The 24,591-nt window shown below is 44.1% G+C and overlaps 1 protein-coding gene across 2 annotated transcripts in view; it reads right to left on the reverse strand.

Moving 5' to 3' along the window:
* FHIP1A (FHF complex subunit HOOK interacting protein 1A) overlaps window positions 1-24,591 on the reverse strand; it is a 312,507-nt gene that overhangs the window by 98,907 nt on the left and 189,009 nt on the right. For both annotated transcript variants that reach the window (XM_088448272.1, XM_088448280.1), the window contains 2 exons: window positions 23,595-23,753; window positions 16,095-16,181 (listed from right to left, as the gene is read on the reverse strand). In XM_088448272.1, coding sequence (XP_088304398.1) covers window positions 16,095-16,181; window positions 23,595-23,753 — 246 coding nt within the window. The remainder of the gene's footprint in view (window positions 1-16,094; window positions 16,182-23,594; window positions 23,754-24,591) is intronic.

Consider the following 24,591-nt stretch of genomic DNA (forward strand, 5'->3'; position numbering starts at 1 on the left):
TTTCTGGCTACAAACCAGTTATACGAGCTTAGAAAGTCAAACAATTTTATTGAGCTTGAAAATTGCTCTGTCAGGTTAATTGAGGGATAAAAGTGAGATGAATTTTCTATAATGTATTTTCAGTCTATATCCTTGACTCCCCCCAACTAGCAGAGCTGCAGAGGATCCATGCCAGAAAAACTCCACTGTGGAAGTGCTTCCCAGCATTGAGTCCCCACAGATCTGGTAGATGGGGTAGATGATACATTAAAGGACAATTCCATATAAAATGTGTTTTTAGTAGATGTCTTTCTGTTATTGTACTTTACACTTTCAATGGTATTTAATCAGAAAACACATTTCTAGGCATACTTTATTCAATACAAAAACACACGTGTTACATGTATAAAGCAGTCCAAGTAGCCATGATTTATTTAATCCATAAATGAAACTAAAATAAACAGTCAATAACAAAACCAATGTGATATAAAGGATCCAGGGCCGGATTAACAATGGGACGGGCTCCAGGCCCCCAATGAAAATAGGCCCACAGTACAAGGAGGATCCAATGGAGACAGGAAAAAAAATTGCTGTCACGTCCAGCGGCCGTGGAGGAGGGAGGACAGAGTAATGGACACGAAGGAGGAGGAGGGGGGACAGAGTAATGGACACGGATGAGGAGGAGGAGGGGGGGACAGAGTAATGGACACAGATGAGGAGCAGTAGGGGGGACAGAGTTATGGACACGTAGGAGGAAGGACAGAGTCATGGACACAGATGAGTAGGGGGGAAAGAGTAATAGACGCCGAGGAGGAGGTACAGAGCCATGGACATGGAGGGGGCTGGGTGGTCAGAGTAACAGACACAGAGGAGGAGACGATGACAGAGTAATGGACACCTGAGATGAGGAGGGAGAAGGTGAGCTCTATAATGGACATGGATGAGGAGGAGGGGGAGAACACTGTAATGGACACAGATGAAGAGGAGGAACAAAATAATGTAAACAGAGGAGGAGGAAGTGGAAGAGGACAGTATTCAACATACAGATGAGAGAGGGAAGAGCACAGTGCAGAATATAAAGGTGAGTGGGTAGCATAATATGGAACATATACATGGAATGGGACAAGCTTGGTGCATACATACAGGTATGGGGGCTGAGAACAATACAGAACATATAGACAAAGAGGGGCACACATATAGACAAAGTCAGGATATGTTGACATATAAGAGGTATTTCTGTGTCCATTATTTAGGCGGGATGCAATCGGGAAGCCGACTGACATTATACCGACAGCCGGCTTCCCGACTGTCATATCCCGGCGAGGGTGAAATGCCCGGCGTCTAGATGTAGACTCCGCTCATTTCACCGACGCCGGGTGCCGCGAGCAGACAGCCGCAGGGGGGGAGGGTTAGGTTTAGCGCATCCGGGGGGGACTTAGGGTTAGGCACCCCCCAGGGAGGGTTAGGGTTAGGCTAGGGGGAGGGTTAGGCACCCCTGGGGGGGACTTAGGATTAGGCATCCCCCCGGGGTTTAGGCAGCGGGGAAGGTGGGGGTTAGGGTTAGGCACTTAAAGGGGGTTTAGGGTTAGGCACTTGGGGGGAGGTTAGGGTTAGGCACCCCAAAGGAGGGTTAGGGGGGTTAGGTTAGGTTAGTCATTACTTACCTTACAATGATTGGCATTTCCAGCGCTGTCGGGCTCACGCTGCCGGGATCTGTTCCAGTGTCGGCTGCCATGCGGCCAGCGGTATTTCATACCGATTCCATGTAGGCAGGGCATGATGTAATTGAGGGGTATTTGTGTGTCAGTTATTGGATCAGAGTGTGGCAGTGAGAAGAAATACAGAGGGTGAAATATGGGGTCAGGGAGTACTGGTGAGTGAGAGGTTTTTCAGTGGATCAGGAAGTGGTAGTGGCTGTTGTATGGGGTACTAGTGGGTATGAGGTTTTGTAAACAGCATTGTTTGATGTGGAAAAGGTATTTCGGTGGATGGTGGGTGAGGTAGTGACTTACAGGCAGCAATACTTACACATGTGCCTGCACAAAGGGGGTGCAATATGTGTCGGGTCAGGGCCAAATACAGTATACAAATAGGATGTCACAATCTGGTGCAAGAGTTCCTCTGTGGAGTACGTGAGCCAGGGGATTCAGATGGATAGGGAAGTGACAGTCCTAGTTTCCCCAATAAAGGTCAAACCCAGGTGTTGGCGAAACCTAGCCAGAGGCGCAGAGTTTAACCCATTCGGTGGTCTTCATCAGTGACCCCTCCAATTGGGATGTGGGTTTCGCCGCACCGAGTGAGCATGTCGTGGCCCTCTGACTAGGTACCTGGGAGAGACGAGGAAACAAGGATGACACTTTAACTAGTACACAAGAGATGAACAGAATACAGGCAATGAACTGAACACTTGAACACTGGATATGCACTGAATACTTGAATGCTGGTGATGAACTTGAGAATGTAGAGATCCTAGTTGCAGGCTTGCTTAAAAAGACAGGAAAATGTACTGGGAACTGAAACAGATTCAGGTGCTGATTTGAACAGAGAAACACAGAAAGAAGTGGACACAGGCTTGTACTGGGGATTGCTATAGATCCAGCTGAGAGCTAACTAGAAATTAGCAGGAAAGCTGACACCTCAGTAACACAGGGAAGCTGCAGGAGAGCTAGCAGCACACTACAAGACACACAGGAAAAACAACATCAAACACTGGACTTCTGAGAGAGAACTAAATTCTCAGACTAAGAATTAGCATGGGAGCGAATACAAGAAATACTGGAGAACTGTGAGTAGGCTGAAGCAACACTCTGAAGGAAATAGCACAGAACAACACTTAGTGGGTAACACAAGTCACTGGAACAGCAAAGTTGAACAGCAGTTTCCTGTTCCTGGAGTCCGACTAAAATACCCCTGGGTAGCTGGTCATTGGATCAGAGGAACAGCTGAGTGACCACAGGACTACGATTGGGAGAGACTAGTCAGGTGATAAAGGACCAACATGGCTGCTCCCATGCCCGGCACCCCGGAAGCACGTACGGAAGCCCTAGCAGACCAAGGAGAGAATACTCGAACACCACTCACATCCATTCCCGGCGACTGGACACCTAAGCCCAAGGATGCCGGCGCGAAGGTGAGTCCCAGGCCGCAACCTGACATAGGTGAGCTAGATTGAGGTACTAGTCCTGTACAGACAACACCCCCACAGCCGTGGTCACGCCTCCCACATTGCTGGTCACACACCCCTGCTGCACACAATAGGCCCTTCATAAATTTCAGCTCCAGGCCCATGCGGACCATAATATGGCACTGAAAAGATCTATTAAAACATTTACAAGTACAGTATATACAAACTTTAAGCTCTCAAAAGCCTCTACACTGCATGCCTGGTCACCTGTACATGTAATATTCCTTTCTCCACCAAAAACCTAGCTCCAACTCGAGACACTGAGGGCACTGAGATTTAAGCTAATGCATTCGCAAATGCAATCTTCTATGGATCGCAGTTGCTAAAATATGCCAATGACTTCCAAAGCTTAGCTGAGCCTAGTGACACCCACTGCTGCCTTCTCATATCCATCAGACGATGTACAACACTGTAAACATCGGTAATATCAAAGCAGATTGGGCAGCCACACAACTTGTAAGTCAAGTCTGACCTGCCTCAAACACTGCAGCTCTCCTGACATGCAGAGAGCTTTCAAGCTGCAAAGGAGATCGCATTGGCTAACAAGCTTTAATATCGACATTGAACAATTCTGAGAATCAGGCCCTGAGCATGGAGTCAGTGCAGGGTTTTACCCCTTCACATCAGCGGCTGGATTTCGCAGGTCCAGCTATTCACACTGGACCCAGGTCTTCTGTGACCCGGGTCTTCCGGCATTACAGTGGACGCTTGGAGATGATTACATCTCCAAGTGCTACTGAAGCCAGCCAATCCACTGGTTTTAGGCATGACCCAGGTCATTGTGTCCCCTCTCACGCCATTTACACAGCACAGTAACTCGGGTCCTTCCCAAGTTCAACTCTGGCAGCGACCATGGTCGGATTCCTGGGACACTCGAACCAGGTATTTTTCAAGGACCCATGTTCACCACTCTGGAGAAGATGCAAGACAAGTCACCACTTTAGAATGGCAACAAGTGGCGTATCAACCATGGGAACCCCCATGGTTCTAGTAGTGCTAGTTGGAGTTCCCAGGGGTGACTCCCAGGAACACAGTACCAGTGGATTTTTAACACCTAAAGTGAAGAGTGCACATCCAGGAGCTGCCATTCCAGGTTGAACCCGGGAGACTTTGGATTGTTTGGCTTATACGTGAATGGGTGTGCATTATACACTGCTATCTCAGGATCTCATTTGATTGGAATTATTCTACTGTGAAAATTGAAGGAGGACATTTTCTTTTACTTCCCTAGTGATTTTGTGGACCTTAATTGGGACTATTTATATTAATTGTTTATTATATTCTAGAAGGTTGCGCCTTTTTCCTATTTTTTGTTTACGCCGTGTTGTGAGGTGTTGTGTGACCACCTCAGTGGATTGAGGTGCAGCATCCGTAATATTGAAGCGCAGGTTCCTATTTTTTTCCGGCTTCCCGAACAAAGGTAAGTGGGAACAGTGTTAGCGTTAGCCGAGGAGGGCTAGGGTTAGGCTAGGGAAAGCGGGGTTACGGTTAGGCACCACCGGGGGGTTAGGTTTAGGGTGCGGAATGGGGGGGGTTACGGTTTAGGCACCTCCGGGTGGACTTAGGGTTAGGCACCACCCCAGAAGTTTTAGGGTTAGGAACCCCTAAGGTAGGGTTAGGGTGGGGAGGAGGGTAGGTTAGTATGCTTACTGTACCCTGCCCCGTCTGGATTCTGGTATTTTGGGCTTCCGGCATCGGCATTTCACCCGGCGGCTGAATAGCTTAAAGGTATAAACCACTTGATCTCAAAATCAGAGTAGAGCCCCTTGGGTTCAAGGGTCCCCAACTCAAAAATGGATTTCATTTTGGCTTTGGCTAATCTTTCTTCCTTATCATTCCTGCGCCAGGACTAGTAGGATTCCACAAAAAGAGACAATCTGTGTAGGATCATTATTGTGAAAAGTATTGAAATGAGCAGACACACTGTGCATAAAAGACCCTTCCTGATATTTCAGACATGTTCACTCAATCTGTCCTTTAATTTACGGGAAGTTCTACATATGTATTGCTTATAGCAAGTACATTGCAACAGGTAAGTTACATTTTTGCTGTTGCATGCAATAAAAAGGTTGATCTTGTGTTTCTTCCCAAATTCTACAAATGTGGGAATTGTCCAATGTGTAGAAATTGTAGAACCAATCAGTTAAAACTTTTAGAATGTGTTTCAAATTCAAATGGGAAAAAAACACAAGTTCAACCATTTGATCCTTTTTGTTTTTATATAAATCCACATCTTGGAGGGAAAGGAAAGCCCTGAAAATTAAGATCATTCCGGGCCCAAAAGAACAACATTATCCCACCAGAACCAAGTACTGTATCCAATCTAATACACATTTATTGAGTAGCTCCTTCATCTGAGCTCCACCTTTTTATTTGTGTTTTTCCAGTAGTGGGGTGTTGGGTGACACCCAGGTACTCATTGAAGAGGGCAGCATCTACAGTACTTGCGCAGGAGTTTTGAGTCACTCTTTTTCTTTGACTGTATTCATTGTACTCTAGCTTGCAACAGGGCTCAGCCCCATGTGCTGACTGGTTCAGCACCCTGTCAGCTCTAGTGGAATGCCTAAGCTGACCCTACAGGGTGCATAGCCAGTTAGGGTGGAGGGCTGATCCATTCCTTCTCTTTGATCCAGCTGCTTCCCCTGCTCCTTCCCTACTATCCCCTCTTCTTCATCCTTTAGCTACTCCCCATTTATCACTCCCCTCTCTCTACTTCCTCGGCTACGCATCTCAGTACAAATGGCAACTGCAGATAGATGCTTCTCCCACAACAATGTCTGCAAATCTAGTGAGTGTAGTGCTAGATCAATGTAATGTATGCATATATGTGACATTAATGTTATGCGTGCATGCAAGAGATATTACTGTTACGTGTGAAACATATTAATGTTACTTAATGTGTTTAATTTTAATGTTTTGTGTGGATTATACTAATGTTATGTGTGGGTCATAATATCATGTAAGTATATATTAATGTTGTGTGTCATATTAATGTAATATAAATGTGTGTGCCATATTATTATTACTATCATTTAATTATATGGCACCACAAGGGGTCCACTGTGCCTTACAAATTACATAAACAGTATGAACAAAACAAGAAAGAAGTGGCTTACAGTACAGAGCATGGTTTATAACCATTCCTGCATCAGTAGTCATAATACCATAATAAGCAGCAGGGCAGTAGAAAACAAGAGTAAGGTGTCGCTGTGGGCAGTGGGGAGGAAGTTATGGTATACAGGAGGGAAGGAAAAGCACATTTGGGAAGAGGGCCCTTCTCGTGAGAGCTTTCAGTCTAAAGGGCAGACATACAGACAGGGGTGACACAGAGGAGAGAGATAGAGAGAAAGGAGCAGTGGGTTAGCAGGAGAGCTGGAAAGCTTTGATATAGAAGTGGGTCTTGAGAGCCCATTCAAAGTTTTGTGGGGAGTCTGCGAGGGAGCGAGTTCCAGACGTAAGGCGTAACATGGGCAAAGTCTTGGAGGCGGGAGTGGGAGGAAGTAATCAATTGGCAGGAGATTTGCCATTCATTTGTGTTGCAAATGGGCGGGCAGGAGTGTGAAGGGAGATAAGGATTTAGGGGTGTATTCATGAAAGCTTGGCGAGAGAAAATGGACAGAGATAAAGTACCAACCAATCAGCTCCTGTCATTTTTAAAAAACAGTCCGTAAAGTGACAGAAGCAGATTGGTTGGTACTTTCTCTCTCAAAATCTTATCCCTCTCCAAGTTTTCATGAATACCCCCCATAGATGTAAATAGGAGTGGATTGGGTCAGGGGTTTGTAAATTAGTGTTAGACATTTGAATTGGGTTCTGAAGGGGAAGGGAAGCAAGTGTAGGGCTTGTACTAGACAGGAGGCAGATGTACGTTTGGAGAGGAAGGTGAGCCGGACACCAGCATTGAGGACAGATTGGATTGGAGAGATGTAGGAGTCAGGGAAGCCACAAAATAGGAGGTTACAATAGTTCAGTCTGGAGATGACCAGTGACTGGATGAGGGTCTTAAATGCTCCAGTCTGAGAAAGGGTCTGATCCTGGAGATATTTCTGAGATGGAAACAGCAGGACTGTGCAAAAGGTAATGAATGTGTGGTTTGAAGGAGAAGGAGGAGTCAAGGATAACTCCAAGACAGCGCACTTGCCAGTAGAGGATCTAGTGGTGCTGTCAATAGATAAGGAAATTGTGATCGGTGAGGTTATTGGGAAGTGGTAAGATTATCAGCTCAGTCTTGTTAAGCATGGTAAGTTTAGGAAAGTGCTAGGACATCCTGGAGGAACTAGAGAGACAGCTAGAGATATGAGTGAGGAAAGAGGGGGAAAGGTCAGGGGAGAAGAGGTAGATCTGAGTGTCATCAGTGTAGAGATGAAATTGGAGGCCAAAAGAGCTGATGAGCTCACCTAAAGAGGATGAATACAGGAAGAATAGGAGAGGTCCCAGAACAGAACCTTGAGGACACCTACTGGAAGAGCAAATATGGGGGGGGGGGGGTTGGTGGAATCATTACAGGAGACAGACAAAGAATGGTCAGAGTGCCTGATTCAGAGATGGACACTTTTGCATCTTTGGACACAGCTGCTCTGCAAATATATGCTAATGCCTGCAGAAGGCGTCTCTTGCCAGCATCTTAGATGCGATGCCTGCGTCCAAAGACGCAGGTACAGATCAGTATCGCGACCATTGATAGCAATGTTTGCAGCATCAGCAATCTGAGAAAGCCTAAGCTTACTTAGAATCACAGCCTCCTACCCGCTTTCGAGACCTGTTAGCCTGCCTTGGAAGACGCAGATACTAGCCACAGCATTCCCAAGAAATGGGGCCAACGCTCGCGTTTTGTGGAAATGCAGGCAGCGCCACCCCCTCCCCACCCCGAACGGCCTCTGGGCCTGATTCAGCAGTGCACTGCTGAACGCAGATTCCCAATGTTTGGGAATCTGCGCAGGACCCATTGCGAGTGTGCAGAATGGATCCTGCTAAAGTGCTCGCAGACTGGCAGTGATTGACAGTCTGCTGCCGTTTGTGGGCGGGGAGGCGTGTCGCCACTGTTGCGGGGGAGGGAAGAAGCCGGGATCTCAGTCAGCTGACTGAGATTTCCTGGCCTCTTCCTCTAAACCCGCGGCGGCCGGCTGTGGGACCCCATGGGCCACCGCAGCCGGCTGATTGTACGCAGATTATCCGATGCTGCGTTAGACAGCACAGCTCGGATAAGTAATGCACAGGAGATGTGATGCCCTCTGCTGCATTACCATATCTGCAAGAATCACAACTGCAAAGCTGCTTGTGTGCATACATCATATCTATAGCCTGTGTGCAGCTTTGCAATTCCAATCCTTGCAGAATCAGGCCCTCGGTCTGTAAATTAAGTTTTTAGATGATGGAGGACTTAATCTGCACATGCGCATGTACAGTACCCCCAACTATCAGGCATGTATGCAAACCATCAGGTGGATGTTTTTGTTTTTTTTAGAATAGGGCAGACGAAGACATGTTTCAATGCAGAGGGGACAGTGACTGATGCGAGGGAGAGATTAAAGAGATGGACAAGATGGAAACACGCAACAGGAGACTGGAAGAGGTGGGAAGGGAGGGGATGAGGTCAAGGAGGAAAGAAGTCAAAGTTGGTAAAATGGATGGTGAGGCGTGCTGGGAAAGAAGAGGATGTTTGTCATATTAATGTAATATAATGTGTGTGGGTGGAGTTAATGTTATGTGGGTTACTGTGTTTGGCTTTCCAGGAGGAGTTTAGTACATATCTATATTCTAAAAAGGGCCCTGACATGGTCCAGTCGAGCATCTGCAGAGCTTTGTACAACAGCAGCAGTATCATTGGCAGAGCTGCAAGTACAGGTAGGAGAGAGCAGCTATTTAGTACCTGTCCTACTTCTGGTGGGGCAGTTCCATTATTTTCACAATGGGCAAGACATTTTTCCTGACTGCAAAGTATGTTCCACTTCATGCTGCTTTCCCAAAGCGCCTCTGTCAGTAACTTCTGCGGTGTCCAGTGGGGAACAAATCAGAGTGCTTCACTGCACAACCCAAACTGATGCTCCATGATGTGAGCAGTTTGTACAGAGCATCTGTTACATTAGCGTAAGTCACGAGCGCTCTGCTCAGAAATCTTCCCACATGGAGCAACAGTGAAACTGCACCACAGCTGCTCCTTCAACAGACATCACAGTTGGTAGGAAACTCTGATGTAGTGTACTTGGGACACAAGTGTCAAGGGGAGACGGTTGGGGGAAAACCACTCTTCCTATATCACCAGGGGCGTCCCTTATCTGTCAGCAGCCCAGCACACTCTGCTGTGTGCTGGGCTGAAGTGGTAGCAGGGAGATTGCACGCTGCCACTGAGCAGCAGCAGCAGTCTCCTCTCCTCTGCCTGTGGGGGGGGGAGCGATCACACTATTGCACCCCCCTGGATTTACGCCGGACTGAGGGGCTCACACCACCCCACTACCACACAGTGCTGCTGCAAATAGTTTTTTTTATTTTTTGCCTAAGGGGGTGTGGCCACACCTCCCACAATTAGGTCATGCCCCTCCATCAGTACCCAGGCATGCGCCTGCCCTTGGCTGGCATGCATGTCACATATAAAAGAGGGACCCAGGCACTACTCTTGCACACAGGTTTACTAAATTCATAAAATGTCCACTGTGACCACAACATATTCTTGCTGAACTGCTCAGAGTATCTAGTCCTATGCGTATACTAAAAGCCCAGATACTTTCCTTGCCCAAAAGGTAAGGTCCTGGTCATCTATAGTGAAAGCATGCTATAACAGAGCTGGTCTTATATTTAAATAAAATTATTTTTGCAGATGTTGACCCAGGGCTGCTATCAGAAATGTGGGGCCCGACAAAATAGGCCCCCCTGTGTTTCTGCAACTCTAAGCCATGCAGTGTCTCTCCAGTTAGATCCAGTTCCCTTCTGTATTTCCCCAGCCAGCCCCTCTTCTGTGCCTCCCCAGCCAGACCCCCTTCTGCGTCTCCCCAACCAGCCCCCACACCAACCTTGTTCTTGTTGGTCTGAGTCCTAATCCCCATACGATGCGGCTCCTCTCTTTCAGCGGTACGGTGTGACACCATGGCATCACATGAAGGTCTCATTAAAAGCCCCTCCCCCCCCTCTCAGTACTACAGTCCCGGCAGTCCCCACCTGTTGACGGCCCTGTGTTGACCCATGAGAAATTCCCAGGCACACACGTGTTTAAGTAATAGTCTTAACATACTGCTAATAAAACATCAACTAATACAGGTTTGTAAAAAAAAAAAAGTGTTGAACAAGCATAAACAAGACAGTCTTTTTTTACTGCCATTCTGAGTTTCATAAACAGTGTTACTAGGACACCCTTTAATATACAATTGTAATTCCTGCCTAACAAGCACAATATTTATTGTGTTCAAGCAACATATACTGTCCCGGGAATTAAGCTAATAAAATATAAACGACACAGCTGAGGTGTATTGCAGGAGTAATGCCCTCACATTTTATCGTAGCAGCAGTTTAGTAATGCATCTGGCTGATTACGTATAGTACAGGTGAAGTGCTCTACGCAGCAGTCCATGCCCACTGACCAAAGAAAACTAATGATGACCAGACAAACGCAACACAATTTAAAAGTTCCATAATGAGAAATTAAATATTTACTTGTCACAATGGTTAATGTTGCCAATTAAGATTGTTATTGCACAGTAGCTGTTGCTCTTGTAGTTAGTTTTTAGCGTTCCCAGGTTTAAATAGTTTTGTGCAATGGACGCCTTAGCATTTGACAAAGCGGTATCTAGACTTTTTGGTGCCCTGGGCCAGATAAAGCATTGGTGCCCCCACATTTTTTCAAAGGACATGAGATGCACTCCCGAAAAAGGGGTGTAATCCCATTGTTCCACTGTTATTCAGGTATCACTGCTAAATACAGTGTGAATCCAATGGCTGCAGTGATAATACACAGTACTTATGCAGTATATCTCGTCAGCTCAAGATGTAGGAAAGCATTGGTGAAGCTGCACCTGCAGCAGGATTTGTCCATCAGAACAGCGATGCACAAGCCTGGAGCCGGCAGTGTAGATCACTGACTGAGGGTATAGAATAAGTGCTACTGTACTTGCAGTGTATATGCAGAAAATCACTAGAAAATGAACGGGTTTTGCGCTAATTTGATATATATAAAAATTATATAATAATGCTATTCAATACTATTACCAAATTTGGCAGAACCAATTAAGATCAAGATGCCAGAATAATTTTAAATATATTTATATTAAATAATCTAATTCATAAAAAAACATAAAAAGCATACATATTCAGGTGTACTATACACTATAACAATTATATGTAGAGGTGGGTGCGTCCAACAGCTGTTTATGTCCTGAAGGCTTTACTCTTGGATAAAGTTTCCATTGGAGGGAGCGAAACCGGTCAAAGGACATCAGAGAACTGTTCTTATTTAATCTGCTACATTGTGGGACTTTGTGCCGCCGGGCCCTGTATCTCCAGCACTCATCTTAAAGAGGAGAGAAGACGGAGACGTAGACTGGCCTATTCTGCAAGCCAGGAGAGTGCTTTTTCTGCAGTGTGGTGAAGGTCTGTCACAGGAGAACTGCTAGCACACCTTAGCCCGACAGGGCTCCAAATATACCTGAACCAGAGCTTATAAAATGGAGGAGCGGACACTCAAACAAACTTACCTTTACAGTCTAATGTGGTGATACCTTAAAGTGACATACTTTGCTCCATTAACATTATATTGAGGAAAAGAACCGGCTATTGGACGCACCCACCTCTACATATAATTGTGCAGATTTTGAGCATGTTATAGTGTATAGTACACCTGAATATGTATGCTTTTTATGTTTATTATAATTTTGAAAATTTAAAATAAAATATATTTAAAAGTATTATGGTGTCTTGATCTTATTTGGTTCTGGCAAATTTGGTAATAATATTGAACTTACACAGGTTCACAGGTGGGTTTGCAGCTTTATAAAATTAATTTGTGCACTAAATATATTGGTATACATTATTTGAAGTATTAGCGCCCTGCTAATTAGTGTATATGCAGAAAATATCAGCGGCGGAAAAATCTGTATATACCCGGCACCAGCAGCTGAACTCACTGGCAAAGGTGTGCGTGTAATACTTGGGGCTGGAATCAGTGGCTGTGTTCAGGCCTGTCATCAGAAATTGTGGGGCAGATAGCTCCATGTGTAAGGTGTCTGACTGCCATGTAAGAGGTGATAGGTTTGAGTTCCAGGTATGACAGTATTTTAAAATGTGTGTGTTAAATAAAAGAGGATGTGACTGAAGTTGCTTCAGGAGGTGGACCGATGGATGGGGAGTTGGCCAAGAAGGAGATAGGGACGGCCAGGAGATGCAGGGGATAAAATAAATGGAAGCTACAAGTGAAAATGATTATAAACAGAAAATTCTAAATTGACAAGCCCTAGCAGTGCCCTCTGCCCTGTGGTGCCCTGTGTCATGGCACACATCACACCACCCTAGTTACAGCCCTGGCTTTTGAGGATTTCTATATTTATTTATTTGTTTTGTTTTCCATTTCTTTTCCCCAGTGCCTATTTTTTTGTCATTTGACGCACAATGCCGAATATCTACTAACATTCATAAATTATCAGGGCATGTACTTCATATTACCTTGTTGTGATGCACCTTGGACTGGTTGTAGAAAAAGGAGCTCAATTTTCCAATCTGCATTAATAACATTATAATTGAGCAGCATTTATTTACTATTGTTTTTGTAATGTCCACTCTTTGAAACCCTATGCATTTCATCCAAAAAACACATTCATCAGGTGGTGCAGTCCTCAGAGTGGTAGTCACATCAGAACGTGGTAAGCAACATTAGTTGTTCCTCCATGTTCTACAAGGCCTCTTACACTTATCCACTAGTCATGGGACATTTGAATTTATTTCACCATTGGGTACCCTAATTATTATTTCCCATTAATTAAATCTAGCTATAATATGCTAAAATGAACTTACAATGATTGTTAAATTCAAAATACAAAGATGTTTGCTTGCAACGCAATGGCATTCTGGGGATTCAAATCCCTTGTAGTATCTTTAGTCACACAAGCTGCTCTCTAACCGCGGACACTACAGAGGGAATTCAGACCTCGGAGCACCAACAAGGAGTCCAGTTGCCCCATCAGCCGCCAAGCCTATTGCAGATCAAGGAAGGTATCATCTAAAATATTCACACACTGAACAGAAATAGGGAAAAAAACCCTCTCCAAATCTGTATTCATGCATCAGGCAACTCGGCCCTCTGAGCAAAATATTAGCATTATTGAAGCTGACAAGGTTGATTCTTTCTGCATAATACTAGAGCACTCTCAAAGGCCACTAAATTAATTGCTTAATCACACTTCTGGAGACTCTAGATAGAAGTACAAAGCTACTTCACTTTCCGTCATTTAAAAAGGTCTTTTGGTGGATTACAGCACATTTCAGTGTTTAAACTTTCTAATCTCCCCATTATCTTGTGTTCAAAAATATTTAAACCTTTGTCAGTGTTACAGAAGAAGAAAAAAGGCTGTCAAGAGTCACAGATTATCCTCATCATTATCAAACTGGTCAATCCAGCCATTCTTAATAATGTCATTTAAAGTGAAAAATGTAACAGTCATTTATTTAATGTACTGTTGATCCACATTTTTTATATATCAGTTTGTATCAGTAAGGATTTTTGTATACAAACCATTATTGTCCAGTGCAATATTATTACATAAATAATAACGCACCTGCCAACATGCCTATAGAACACTCTAATATATGCCCAAGTCACACCTGGATATGGCAACATTTATAAGGCCATGCCTTTTTTTTACTGTTCGCCACTTAAAACAGAGACCATCACAGGAAACAGCTACTTAATAAAAATAATACACCATAAACTGTGCAAACCAGTGAAATAGATTAATAAAAAGAGATTATTCACAATTCAGAGTTGCAGACTTTCTTCCTGTTCTTTAACATCAGTTTTCAGAATATTTAATTAAATATGGTCTATAAATAGGGAGTGATTCAATTCAGTTCGGTGTTGTAATAGCGCAGGGAATGAGTTCTCCGAGCTATTTAATTCACCGCGCTGTTAACCCCGACTAGAGGATTTCTGCTCGCACCCTCCTAAGGTGCAAGCAGAATTCCAACTAAACCAGTGCCGCGATGCTGGTTTTGTGCTTAGAGCATGTGCGCTAACAGCATCGTGGTCGGAATTTAAGCCGAAGAATGCAGATTACAGTGACTAAACACCCGTACAGTCAGGAACTACAGGTCTCTTAACCATCTGTTAAGCATTTTGAAATATGCTGGTCAAACTCTAGACACTGTGTGACTTTATGGATTAATATTTATTTTATGGTATTAATTTGTGCTGCCATTTACCTTGATGCACATTATATATACTCATTGCTATATGTTATATTTTATTTGGATTGAATTGCTGCATCATGTTTTAATAAACGCTACTTTCATTTGTATACATTATATCCATCTACTAATATATAAATAGACACGCATATTAGTATACGATACAACATCTGTTAATAACATTGATCCTAGATTTTAACATATACAGTTCCATTAGGTGCGCCCTTTAAGATCATATCCACATATCAATTACTTATTCTGGTGACCTTTGAAGGGGTCACTCTGATCTGTGGCAGCCCTAAGGATTTATAATACAATTTTTATATCACTCCCTGTCAAAATAGCGCAGATTTGACCCTACTACTATAATATGTTCTCCACTACCTTCTCCAGTTACCCATCACCTCCCTGCTTTTCATCCCCCCACCTCTTCCCGTTATTAATTCTCTCTTCACCTTCCCACAAAATTCATTGTCCCCTAACTGCTGCTTCTCAGCTGATAAGTGCCAGTGATTTAGTGACACAGAGCAGAAGCAGGGTGTGTAATTCCTGGGAGATCCCTTCCTCTACCCACTGCTTATATGTGAATCAAGAGCAGGGTGGCCTGGCCTGTGTGCAGCAAAGGGATGAGGAGGGAACGCAGACATTCCCGGGGAGGTCACAATCTTACATTCATTCATACATACATATCCTACACCTGAAAAGTCTAGAAACAACATTTCCCTGTAGAATGAATATTATACACAAGCTTTTGGCCAGGAATGATGTCACAATATTATCAAAATTGTATACAGGCCACATCTGGAGCGGAGGAGAGGGACACTGGCACCAGCCATAGACTGTTCTCATTTTTTATGACGTACTTTTAAAGCTGGCATTTGCCTTTGCAATGTGCATTTGTTAATGTCAGAGGTGGACAAAATAAATGGTTATGGGTAACCTCATCTGGCTGACAAAATGCATCAAGGCTTCTAAAACTATTACAAATTTGATTTATGGAACATTTTGGTTTGTTACCCTTATTTCTTTGTGAACTATACAAATTGGTGGTAATGGTAAATTTGGAGAAATGCACAAACATGCTCCTTACAGTGGTATACTCATTGTAATCATGTGCACATTACTATTAGTTACAGTACATGATCACATAATCTCCGAAGTACAAAAACTTACAGGACATGTCCTCATACAGACATCCCCTCGCCCTTAGCAATGCCCCCATAAACAGTCAATGGTCCAAAAAGCAGCAGCCAGCATTAGTTTCCTTATAGGATCTCTCCTTCCTCAGTGTGGTAAGACCAATCAAGGAATCAGAAAGGGAAGTGTTCCATCATGCGGAACATGGGAGTCAAGCGGCCACAGCTCTGGTCCATTCACCTGTGAATAAGTGGTCCATTCACCTCTTTATACTGCTGTGGTCAGGATAGACAGCCCCAATCAGGTAATCATGGAGGTATCTGTGAAGGGTCCGGTATAGACACCGATTGCTATACCAGAATTAGGGGATGTTTTAAATTGAGGATTCTATTACCAGTATTTGCAAACTGACCTTATGCAATGCAGGAGCCATGACTGGCAGCAGGAACCCATTGTAAATATAGTCCACAAGCTGGGCACGTATAAGAGGATGAGCCACCTAAAAAGACATAATAAATATTTTTTTTGCTATGACAATAATAATAAACTCATAATTTTACTCATTGTGGAAAACAGTCGCATTGCAGTTTACATGCATTACAACCAAAGCAGCATCTTACTGAGGTTGATACAGAAATAGAGGAAATAATTGTTTCATTATAAATGTAAAAAAAAATCTTACTATGAATGTTTAATAACTTCTCAGTTATGTCTCTTAAAATCTACCAATTACCCCTGTTGTATGCAAATGTTTACATAGTATTCCGCTATGCATGTAAATGTTTAATGATTACTTTCACCGATATTTAATTTGATGTTTAGAAAGTTTGAAGCTTAGTTGCTTAGCAGCGTATTTGTTGCTGGAGAATTGCTGGTTTATTGCCGGTTAGTAAATTCTACTCTGAGACAAGAGAGATTTCCCTGTGCACCAGTCAATTACAATTTATAAAGTAGAGCACATTGCCCTTGAATTATCACATGATATTTTGTGCCACAAATAGAATCAATTAATAAAGAATAATTATCTAGTACATAGTGTCTCTGTGTTGTCTGGTCCTTACAAAAATATCTGAAGGAGATTTATGGTGTTTTCTCTACTGTGTCAATGTTATTGATGTCAAGTTCCAATATATCTTGCAGTGTTTTTAAAAGTTCAAGCAGAGAATGATAAAATGACAAATACAGAATGTCAGCATTCCAGTATTCTGCCCACCCCTCCTCAGCTGCCGCAGTGCCGCCACTGAAGGAAAGTTCCCCGTGCATAGCCGTGCATGTGTACGAGCGCACAAAGCTATTGTTACAGCAATGATATTTGCATTTAATGACTCTGCTGATCACAGTGATGATTACGCTCCCGTGTAATTGCTGTCACGCCTTTTTACCTATCTAAGCAGCATTCCATTCTTCCATCCATGTCTGTGCATGCATGGCAGAGAAGAGTCTGGTGTGTGTAAAATAGTATAGATTATCTGTTAGGTGTGTGTGTAGTTAAATGTCATTAAAAAGAAGATTAAGGAAAAAAGAGTTAGACACTAATGTGTTGGTAATAATAAATTACTGCTGTTGGAAATGTAATTTCAGGCCTGAAGTATTAATATCCCAGCAACCTTCAAATGTGTTTTTTGCAATATGAAGGAGACTTGTCTGGCAATAAAAATAACAGGCATGGCATTTTACACAAAATATTTAGTTAAAAAATAAGAGTTATGGTATAACATACCTTTGTTAACTATTTTTCTTCGAGGTCCATAGGGTCCACAGGAATTACCTTGGGGTATGTGGCTAGAATGATCCAGGCACCAAACAGTTAAAAGCTTTAGCTCCCAGGATGCACTGGGTCCTCCTCCATATATACCCCGCCCCTGGCTACAGGCACTTAGTATGTTACCAAACCCAAGGCAGGAGAAGGAAAAGATGAGAAGGAAGGACAATTGTACCTCAGAAACACTCTCTAAAAAGAGGGAATCATAGAAATAAAAAAGAAAGGATTACCCAATAACACCAGGTGTGTTAGGGTGGGTGTCCTGTGGACCCTATGGACCTTGAAGAAAAAGAGTTAACAAAGGTATGTTTTACCATAACTCTTATTTTCTTGTTTGGGGTCCATAGGGTCCACAGGAATTACCTTGGGGATGTCCCAAAGCAGTTCCCTTAAGGGTGGGGATGCTCCTGTTTATTAGTAAGGAGAATACGACACCCAAAGGAAGCATCCTGAGAGGCAAATGTATCAAATGCGCAAAATTTGACAAAAGTGTGGACGGAAGACCACGTGGCTGCCTAGCACAATCGTTCAGCAAAGGAACCACGACTAAACGCCCACGATGGTCCCACGGATCGAGTAGAATGTGCTGTCACTGTGTTTGGAACAGAGAGATCAACTTGTGTGTAAGCCTGAGAAATTGTCATACGGAGCCACTAGCCAGAGTTTGTTTGTTAGCTGGCCAGCCATGCTTATGACTGCCATACAACACAAAAAGAGAATCCAATTTCCTATTGGAGTTGGTGCATTCCACATTCAGCGAATGAAGACTGGAAGCCCGGAACCACAATTTCTTCATTTATATGAAAACGGGATACTACCTTAGGAAGGTAACCCGCCCTGGTACGAAAAACAGCTCTATCCTTATGAAAAATCAAAAAAGGAGAGTAGCAAGAAGGGGCTACCAAATCAGAGACCCTGCGGGCAGAGGAGATAGCAGGAAGAATAACTGTCTTTGCTGTCAACCACCTAAGGTCTACTGATTTCAGGAGTTCGAATGGGGGAACTTGTAGAGCACTAAAAACCAAAGACAATTCCCATGGAGCTACTGGAGGGACAAAGGGAAGCTGAACCCTCAGAACACCCTGAAACAAAGCCCTAACATCAGGCAGCGGGGCGATCCTTCGCTGAAACCAAACTGAGAGTGCAGATGCCTGAACCCTCAGGGTGGCCAGGTGGAGACCCCAGCCTATGCTTACACCACTGAAAATACGAGTGCCAAACTCTGTAATAAATGCGGGCAGAGGACGGTTCTGCGCCCTAAGCATCGTTTGAATTACAGAACTGGCAAAACCCTTGACTCTTAAGATGGAAGATTCAAGAGCCACGCCGTCAAAGACAGACGGGGAAGGTCCGGATACAGATAGGGACCCTGTGTTAACAGGTACGGCCTTAGAGGAAGAGGCCATGGAGTGTCTATGAAGAGACTCTGAAGGTCGGAGAACCAATGGTGTCTGGGCCAAGCAGGGGCTATTAGTATTACTGTTCCACCCTCCTGCTTGAATTAACTGATGACCCTTGGGAGAAGGGAAAACTGAGGAAACAGATACGCTAGCTTGAAGTTCCTCTTTACTGCTAGAGCTTTCACAAATTCAGCTGTGGGATCCCTGGTTCTGAACCCGTATCTGGGGACCTTGTGGTTGTGGCCTGAGGCCATGAGGTCTACCTCTGGAAGTCCCCATCTGTCCAGTAGGCTCTGAAATACCTGTGGATGAAGAGCCCACTCTCCGGCACGTATATCTTGCCGACCTAGGAAGTCCTTCAGTATATCCTGTGCCTGAACGAGTGCTCTGAACACTGCACGCAGTTCCAGGATGTTTATGGACAGGAGACCTCTCAGATTTGGGAAACTACTGGCGTTTAAACACCGGAGCCTTCCTAAGCTCTGGCTCCTCACTATCTATGTTTAACACAGCTTTGACCACCCTAATCAAGGAGGCAGGGGCGTCTTAAGAGGAGGGGGCCCGTGTGCACTCCCCGTGCGGGGCCCCCTCCTCTCTTCCTGGTGGCCGGCAGCCGACTGACGCGGCTTGCCAGCCACCGGATCATTAGTACAGTCCGGCCACTAGAGTGTGCCCGGAGTCTACTGTGCATGCCGTGGAGGCCATTTTCCGGTGTTCTGACACCTGCCGCAGGACCACGGACAGGTAAGTTTAAAATAATATGGGTGCAGGGTGTGCGGTGCAGGGCCCCCTGGACCCGGTGGCTCGTGTGCACCCACTATAGATATGCCACTGCAAGGAGGGAACATCTGCTTTTGGAAAATGGTCCTCCTCTCCTGAGAGAGACCCTTGAGAAAAGCCCTGCATGTCCTCACACTCATCAGAAGATGCATCAGAGTCTGAAGGCTTAACGGAGTGATAGGAGAAAGACGACCGCCTTCTGTTTTTAGGCTGTACCAGTCTAGCTGCTTGCAGCGTTTGCTGAAATGCAGCAGGGGACGAAGCCATACTCTGACGGGAGTGGACATAAACGTCCATCCAGGATGTATGCATAGGAGGCATAAACATAGTAGGTTGTAGCCACTGAGAGTACCCCTAGTAGGGCCCGGCATAGGAGCAGATAACCGGTTTACAACCTGCGCCATGATCTGGGAAAAGGAAGCCCAAGGGGGTTCCTGCCCAGGAGCTGGTAGATTTGACTGATGTGGTGAATCCTTGAAACAGTGACCACATAGTCCATTCTCTATGAAATCCTGAGGGGACAAGCCCGCCTGACAGGCCATACATGAAAGCAGCACATGGGCTTTCGCCTCCTGTTTTTCACTTTCTTTGGACATAACAATATCCCTAATGTTATGCAAAGTAATATACAATGTGACAGTGTTTCACACCCAAAATAACCCACACACCTGTAGCAGAGGGCTTATGAGGAGAAACAGCAGTGATAGTTATAACTGACAGTCACTCAGGAATAAAAAAAGAGGCAGTATAACACACAGCAGATTTACACAAGTCACATACAATGCAAAAATATATAAAATAGTGGTCTCTGGCCGTCTCATATACAGGGAGGCAAGGAGGAGCAACCCTGACGCGGGAATTTCAACTCTGGACCAGAGTCTGGGTTTTTTATTTTCCTCAGCCTCCTCAGATTATATTTATATCAGACTCTGAAAGCAGGGTGGACTGAGAGGATGGTGAAGTCCATTTATATGCTATGTCATCAGCGGCCACGGGGAAACGCCTTACCTGCATCCCCGATGTTTCCGGTTGCAGTCCTGGGATCAGCGTCACTCTGCTGACCCCCATTGAAATCACCAGTTCCTGCACTGGTTTTGCGGCGCCGGCGGGGGTAGACGGAGCAGCAGCACGGGCGTCCATCCAGACGCCTAGTGCTGCTTACTCATAATAAAAAAAAAAACTTGCTTGGGACTGCTAAGGCAGTCCCCTGTTCAGTACGGTGCACTCCTGCAATACCAAACAAAAAACTAAGGCCCTCATTCAGAGCCACTCGCTAGCGGCAGTACGCTCGTTCCGAGCGATGTTCGCACATCTGCGCATGCGTACGGTTTTTAGTACGCATGCGCGAACCAGTCAGTGCGGCCGAAAATCATTTGTATTTGCCTGCTATTTTGAGTGACAGAATGAGGCGTATGTGGGTGGTAACAGGGGAAGGTGCTTGAAAACGGGGAGTGGAGATCCGATCGCAGGCGTGCTTAAAGGTCAAAACGGGCGTTTTATGGGTGTGCATAATTAATACAGCAGCGTCAATGACCACGTCACTTGGTTTTTTTAAACTCAGAACTGCTCGCAAAATAGCGGTTGAAAAAACCAACCACAAGAATAGCGAGCAGTTCATATCCTGTTCGATGTACTCGATTAATCTAATAAATAGCGGACATGACGTATGGTGCGAGCGGCCAGGGGGCGTTTTTATCAAATAAACGAGCGTATGTTTTGCTCGCTCGTTCAGACTTAGAGGTGTGAACAGACTGCAATGTGCGAACGGATCATTTGCATAGCCGCCCCTTGTTTTTGAACGAACGAACGCAAATAGCGAACGGCTCTGAATGAGGGCCTAAGTCCCTGTAGCCAGGGGTGGGGTATAATATATGGAGGAGGACTCAGTGCATCCTGGAGCTACAGCTTTTTACTATTTGGTGCCTGGATCACTCCAACCACATACCCCAAGGTAATTCCTGTGGACCCTATGGACCCCGAAGAAGAAAACATCCTGTAGATTAACAGAATTTAAAGGTAATTATATTTTATGCAGTCTAAGGGGGTATTCAATTAATTGATGCGCCAGGGATATTAAATTAGCATGGATTATCCTGCGCGCAAGTCCCTGCGGCCGGACTGAACCTCCGCAATTCATGGAGCTGCAAGGTAAAGTCTGTGTAAAAAACACAAAATCGGTTTCGCACACAGGAAAAAAACAAAACATTGATTCCGCAGTTTATGCGGAATCAGTGGGTTTCTGCGCCTGAATCAGGATTTTTCGCCACGGGAAAAGGCTATTTATTGAAAAGCCTTTACTTGTGCTGTGGAGATTTTTGTCGGAAATTAGTCCCTGGGGCAAACACTGTGGATAATTGAATACCCCCTAAATACATAAAAAGAACAAAAAACATTGTTAGAGACTTGCATGGTTCATTGTGAATGATTGTACACTTATGTCTAAAGTCTTATTTATAGTGTTAAGCTGGGTACACACTACACAATATATTGCCCACATCGTATAGTGTATACCACCAAATCCGCCGCTCACGCCGGTGGTTCAGTGCATCGTCCCATATGCTGTTCTGCACGGCAAATGGGACATTGTAATGAACAACGCGGTGCTATTACTTGCAGTATATAATGATGACACATTGCGTTGTTGTACACTGGATCGTGCAGTGTATGCAGTGCACTCAATATATAGTTACATTGCCGTGTCCCTGGGTCGCACCATTGTATGGTGTGTACCACTTAACTCCCTGCTGTGGACATGGGGTGTCCCCACCTAAAAACTATTCTCCATAGCAGGAGTAGGTCATGGAAAAAAATGCTTTATTTATATACATTAAACATTTTCTGTAAAAAAATTATCAGAGCTTGTCTAATTTTTTTTTTTCTTTCTTTTTTATTGTTGTCAAAGGGAGAATTGGAAGTCCAAATCTGGGCTTTCAGTCCACTGTGCAGATGCATGCAGGAATGGCTGGCAAAGCTTGGCAACATTTTATTAGTAAATTGCGCTGATAACTAATTTTTTATTTCCGCCACAGATGAATACATAGGCCGGCCACTGTGTTAGTAAGAGATGTTGGTGTGAGTAAATTACATAAAACAGGTGGCAGGCCTGCCTCCTGTCTGAGGCCCTCGTTTATTGCATATGCTGGCTGACAGATAATCCCCTTATCAGTAATTCCAGCTCAGGATAACATGAAATAATATTAGACTTTTCTATTTATTTACATAAACCATTTTTTCTAATGAGGTGGTGACATTCTGGCATTGACATTTATTATTTATTTATTATTATTTATTACCAGTTATTTATATAGCGCACACATATTCCGCAGCGCTTTACAGAGAATAGTTGGCCATTCACATCAGTCCCTGCCCCAGTGGAGCTTACAATCTATATTCCCTATCACATACACACACACTAAGGTCAATTTTGTGGGAAGCCAATTAACCTACCAGTATATTTTTGGAGAGTGGGAGGAAACCCACGCAAGCACAGGGAGAATATACAAACTCCACACAGTTAGGGCCGTAGTGGGAATCGAACCCATGACCTCAGTGCTGTGAGGCAGTAACGCTAACCATTACACCGTCTGTGCATGTTAAAGGTCGACATTCTGAACGTGTTGACATTTTAACCATGTCAACATAATAGTATGTCGACAATCTCTAAATGTCGACATTTAGAACCTGTTGTCATTCTGATGTTGACATTCTGATTGTGCTGCCAGTCGGTATCGAAAAGCAACTTTCACGCATAATTTAATTAGTAAAAGAGGCAATAGGAGGTTTACTATTACTGTAATACGCAACAATAGAAATTCAGCCCTATGGCCATTTATTAGTAAACTTTCCGGCTTACAGTAGAACATAGTTTGGGGTCATTTTTTTACATGCAAAACATTCAGAAATGGGAACCAGTACAATTTGCCTTAGGCCTGTACTGCAATTAATAGTGACAAGACATGAGAGTTCTAACCTGTATAACTGCATTGCAGAACTCAAGAGAATTCATGAACTGTATAAGAGCAGGAATCTGGAGCCAGTCTTCTTTAATGAGGCAATGCCACTCTTCCCCTTTATCATCTAACTTTGTGGGTAGTGATGAATAGAGACCGCTGAGTCCCGTCGCTAATACCTGCAAGCAAAGAAAATATAGAATTATCAATTTACACATATATTAAAAAGTCTAACCCTTTTTCCTTTTCTCTCTGTATTTTTCTAATATAAATATTAGGAGACACATTAAATATTCTTGTTATCAGACGTAAACTAATTTCTATGATGGTACTAAAAAGTCTGGGCCTGATTCAGAGATGGACGCTAATCAATTTCGCACAGAATGCAGCTGTGGAAATATTCTAATAACTCCAAAGCTTACCCGAGCACTATGACGCCCATTACTGCCTTCTCATATGATTTCCTATGTAAATATCAATAACATCTTTGCACATCCAGTAGCCATCTTGCCACACACACTGCAGCTCTCCTGACACACAGAGGGCTCTATGGAAATAGTAAACATCCATCGTAAATTCATACTTCCCTACTTGTCATAGCTTTCCTCTATAGATATGGTCCTGCTACAGTATCTCAGTTGTCAATTTTTGGGGCTACAGAATGGTTTCCCCACATTTTCTTGCACTTCTTCCATGATTCATTTTGTAGAAAAGTTGCTCATCCTCGCCGTGACTATCATCACTTGGCATTTCTAATTGGATGCGAGTTTCATTAAACAAACTCGCATTCGCAAACTCGCTCTTAATTGGATTGAGCCTTTGGAGTCTGGGAGAATTTCCTGTTCTTCCAAGAGTCAGAAGGATCTCACTCTAAAGATGCCCTACACCTACATGATTTCGGGCCGATTGCCCGATTTTCAATGAGGCATAAGATGGATCTTGTGAAAATCGTGTATTATTTTAGTAAGATAAGATCCGATGCGCGCTCCCAGCAGCTCCTATAATCCGATCGTATGA

The sequence above is a fragment of the Taudactylus pleione genome, unplaced genomic scaffold (assembly GCF_031769625.1).
Source record: "Taudactylus pleione unplaced genomic scaffold, aTauple2 ptg000021l, whole genome shotgun sequence".
Taxonomy (NCBI): domain Eukaryota; kingdom Metazoa; phylum Chordata; class Amphibia; order Anura; family Myobatrachidae; genus Taudactylus; species Taudactylus pleione.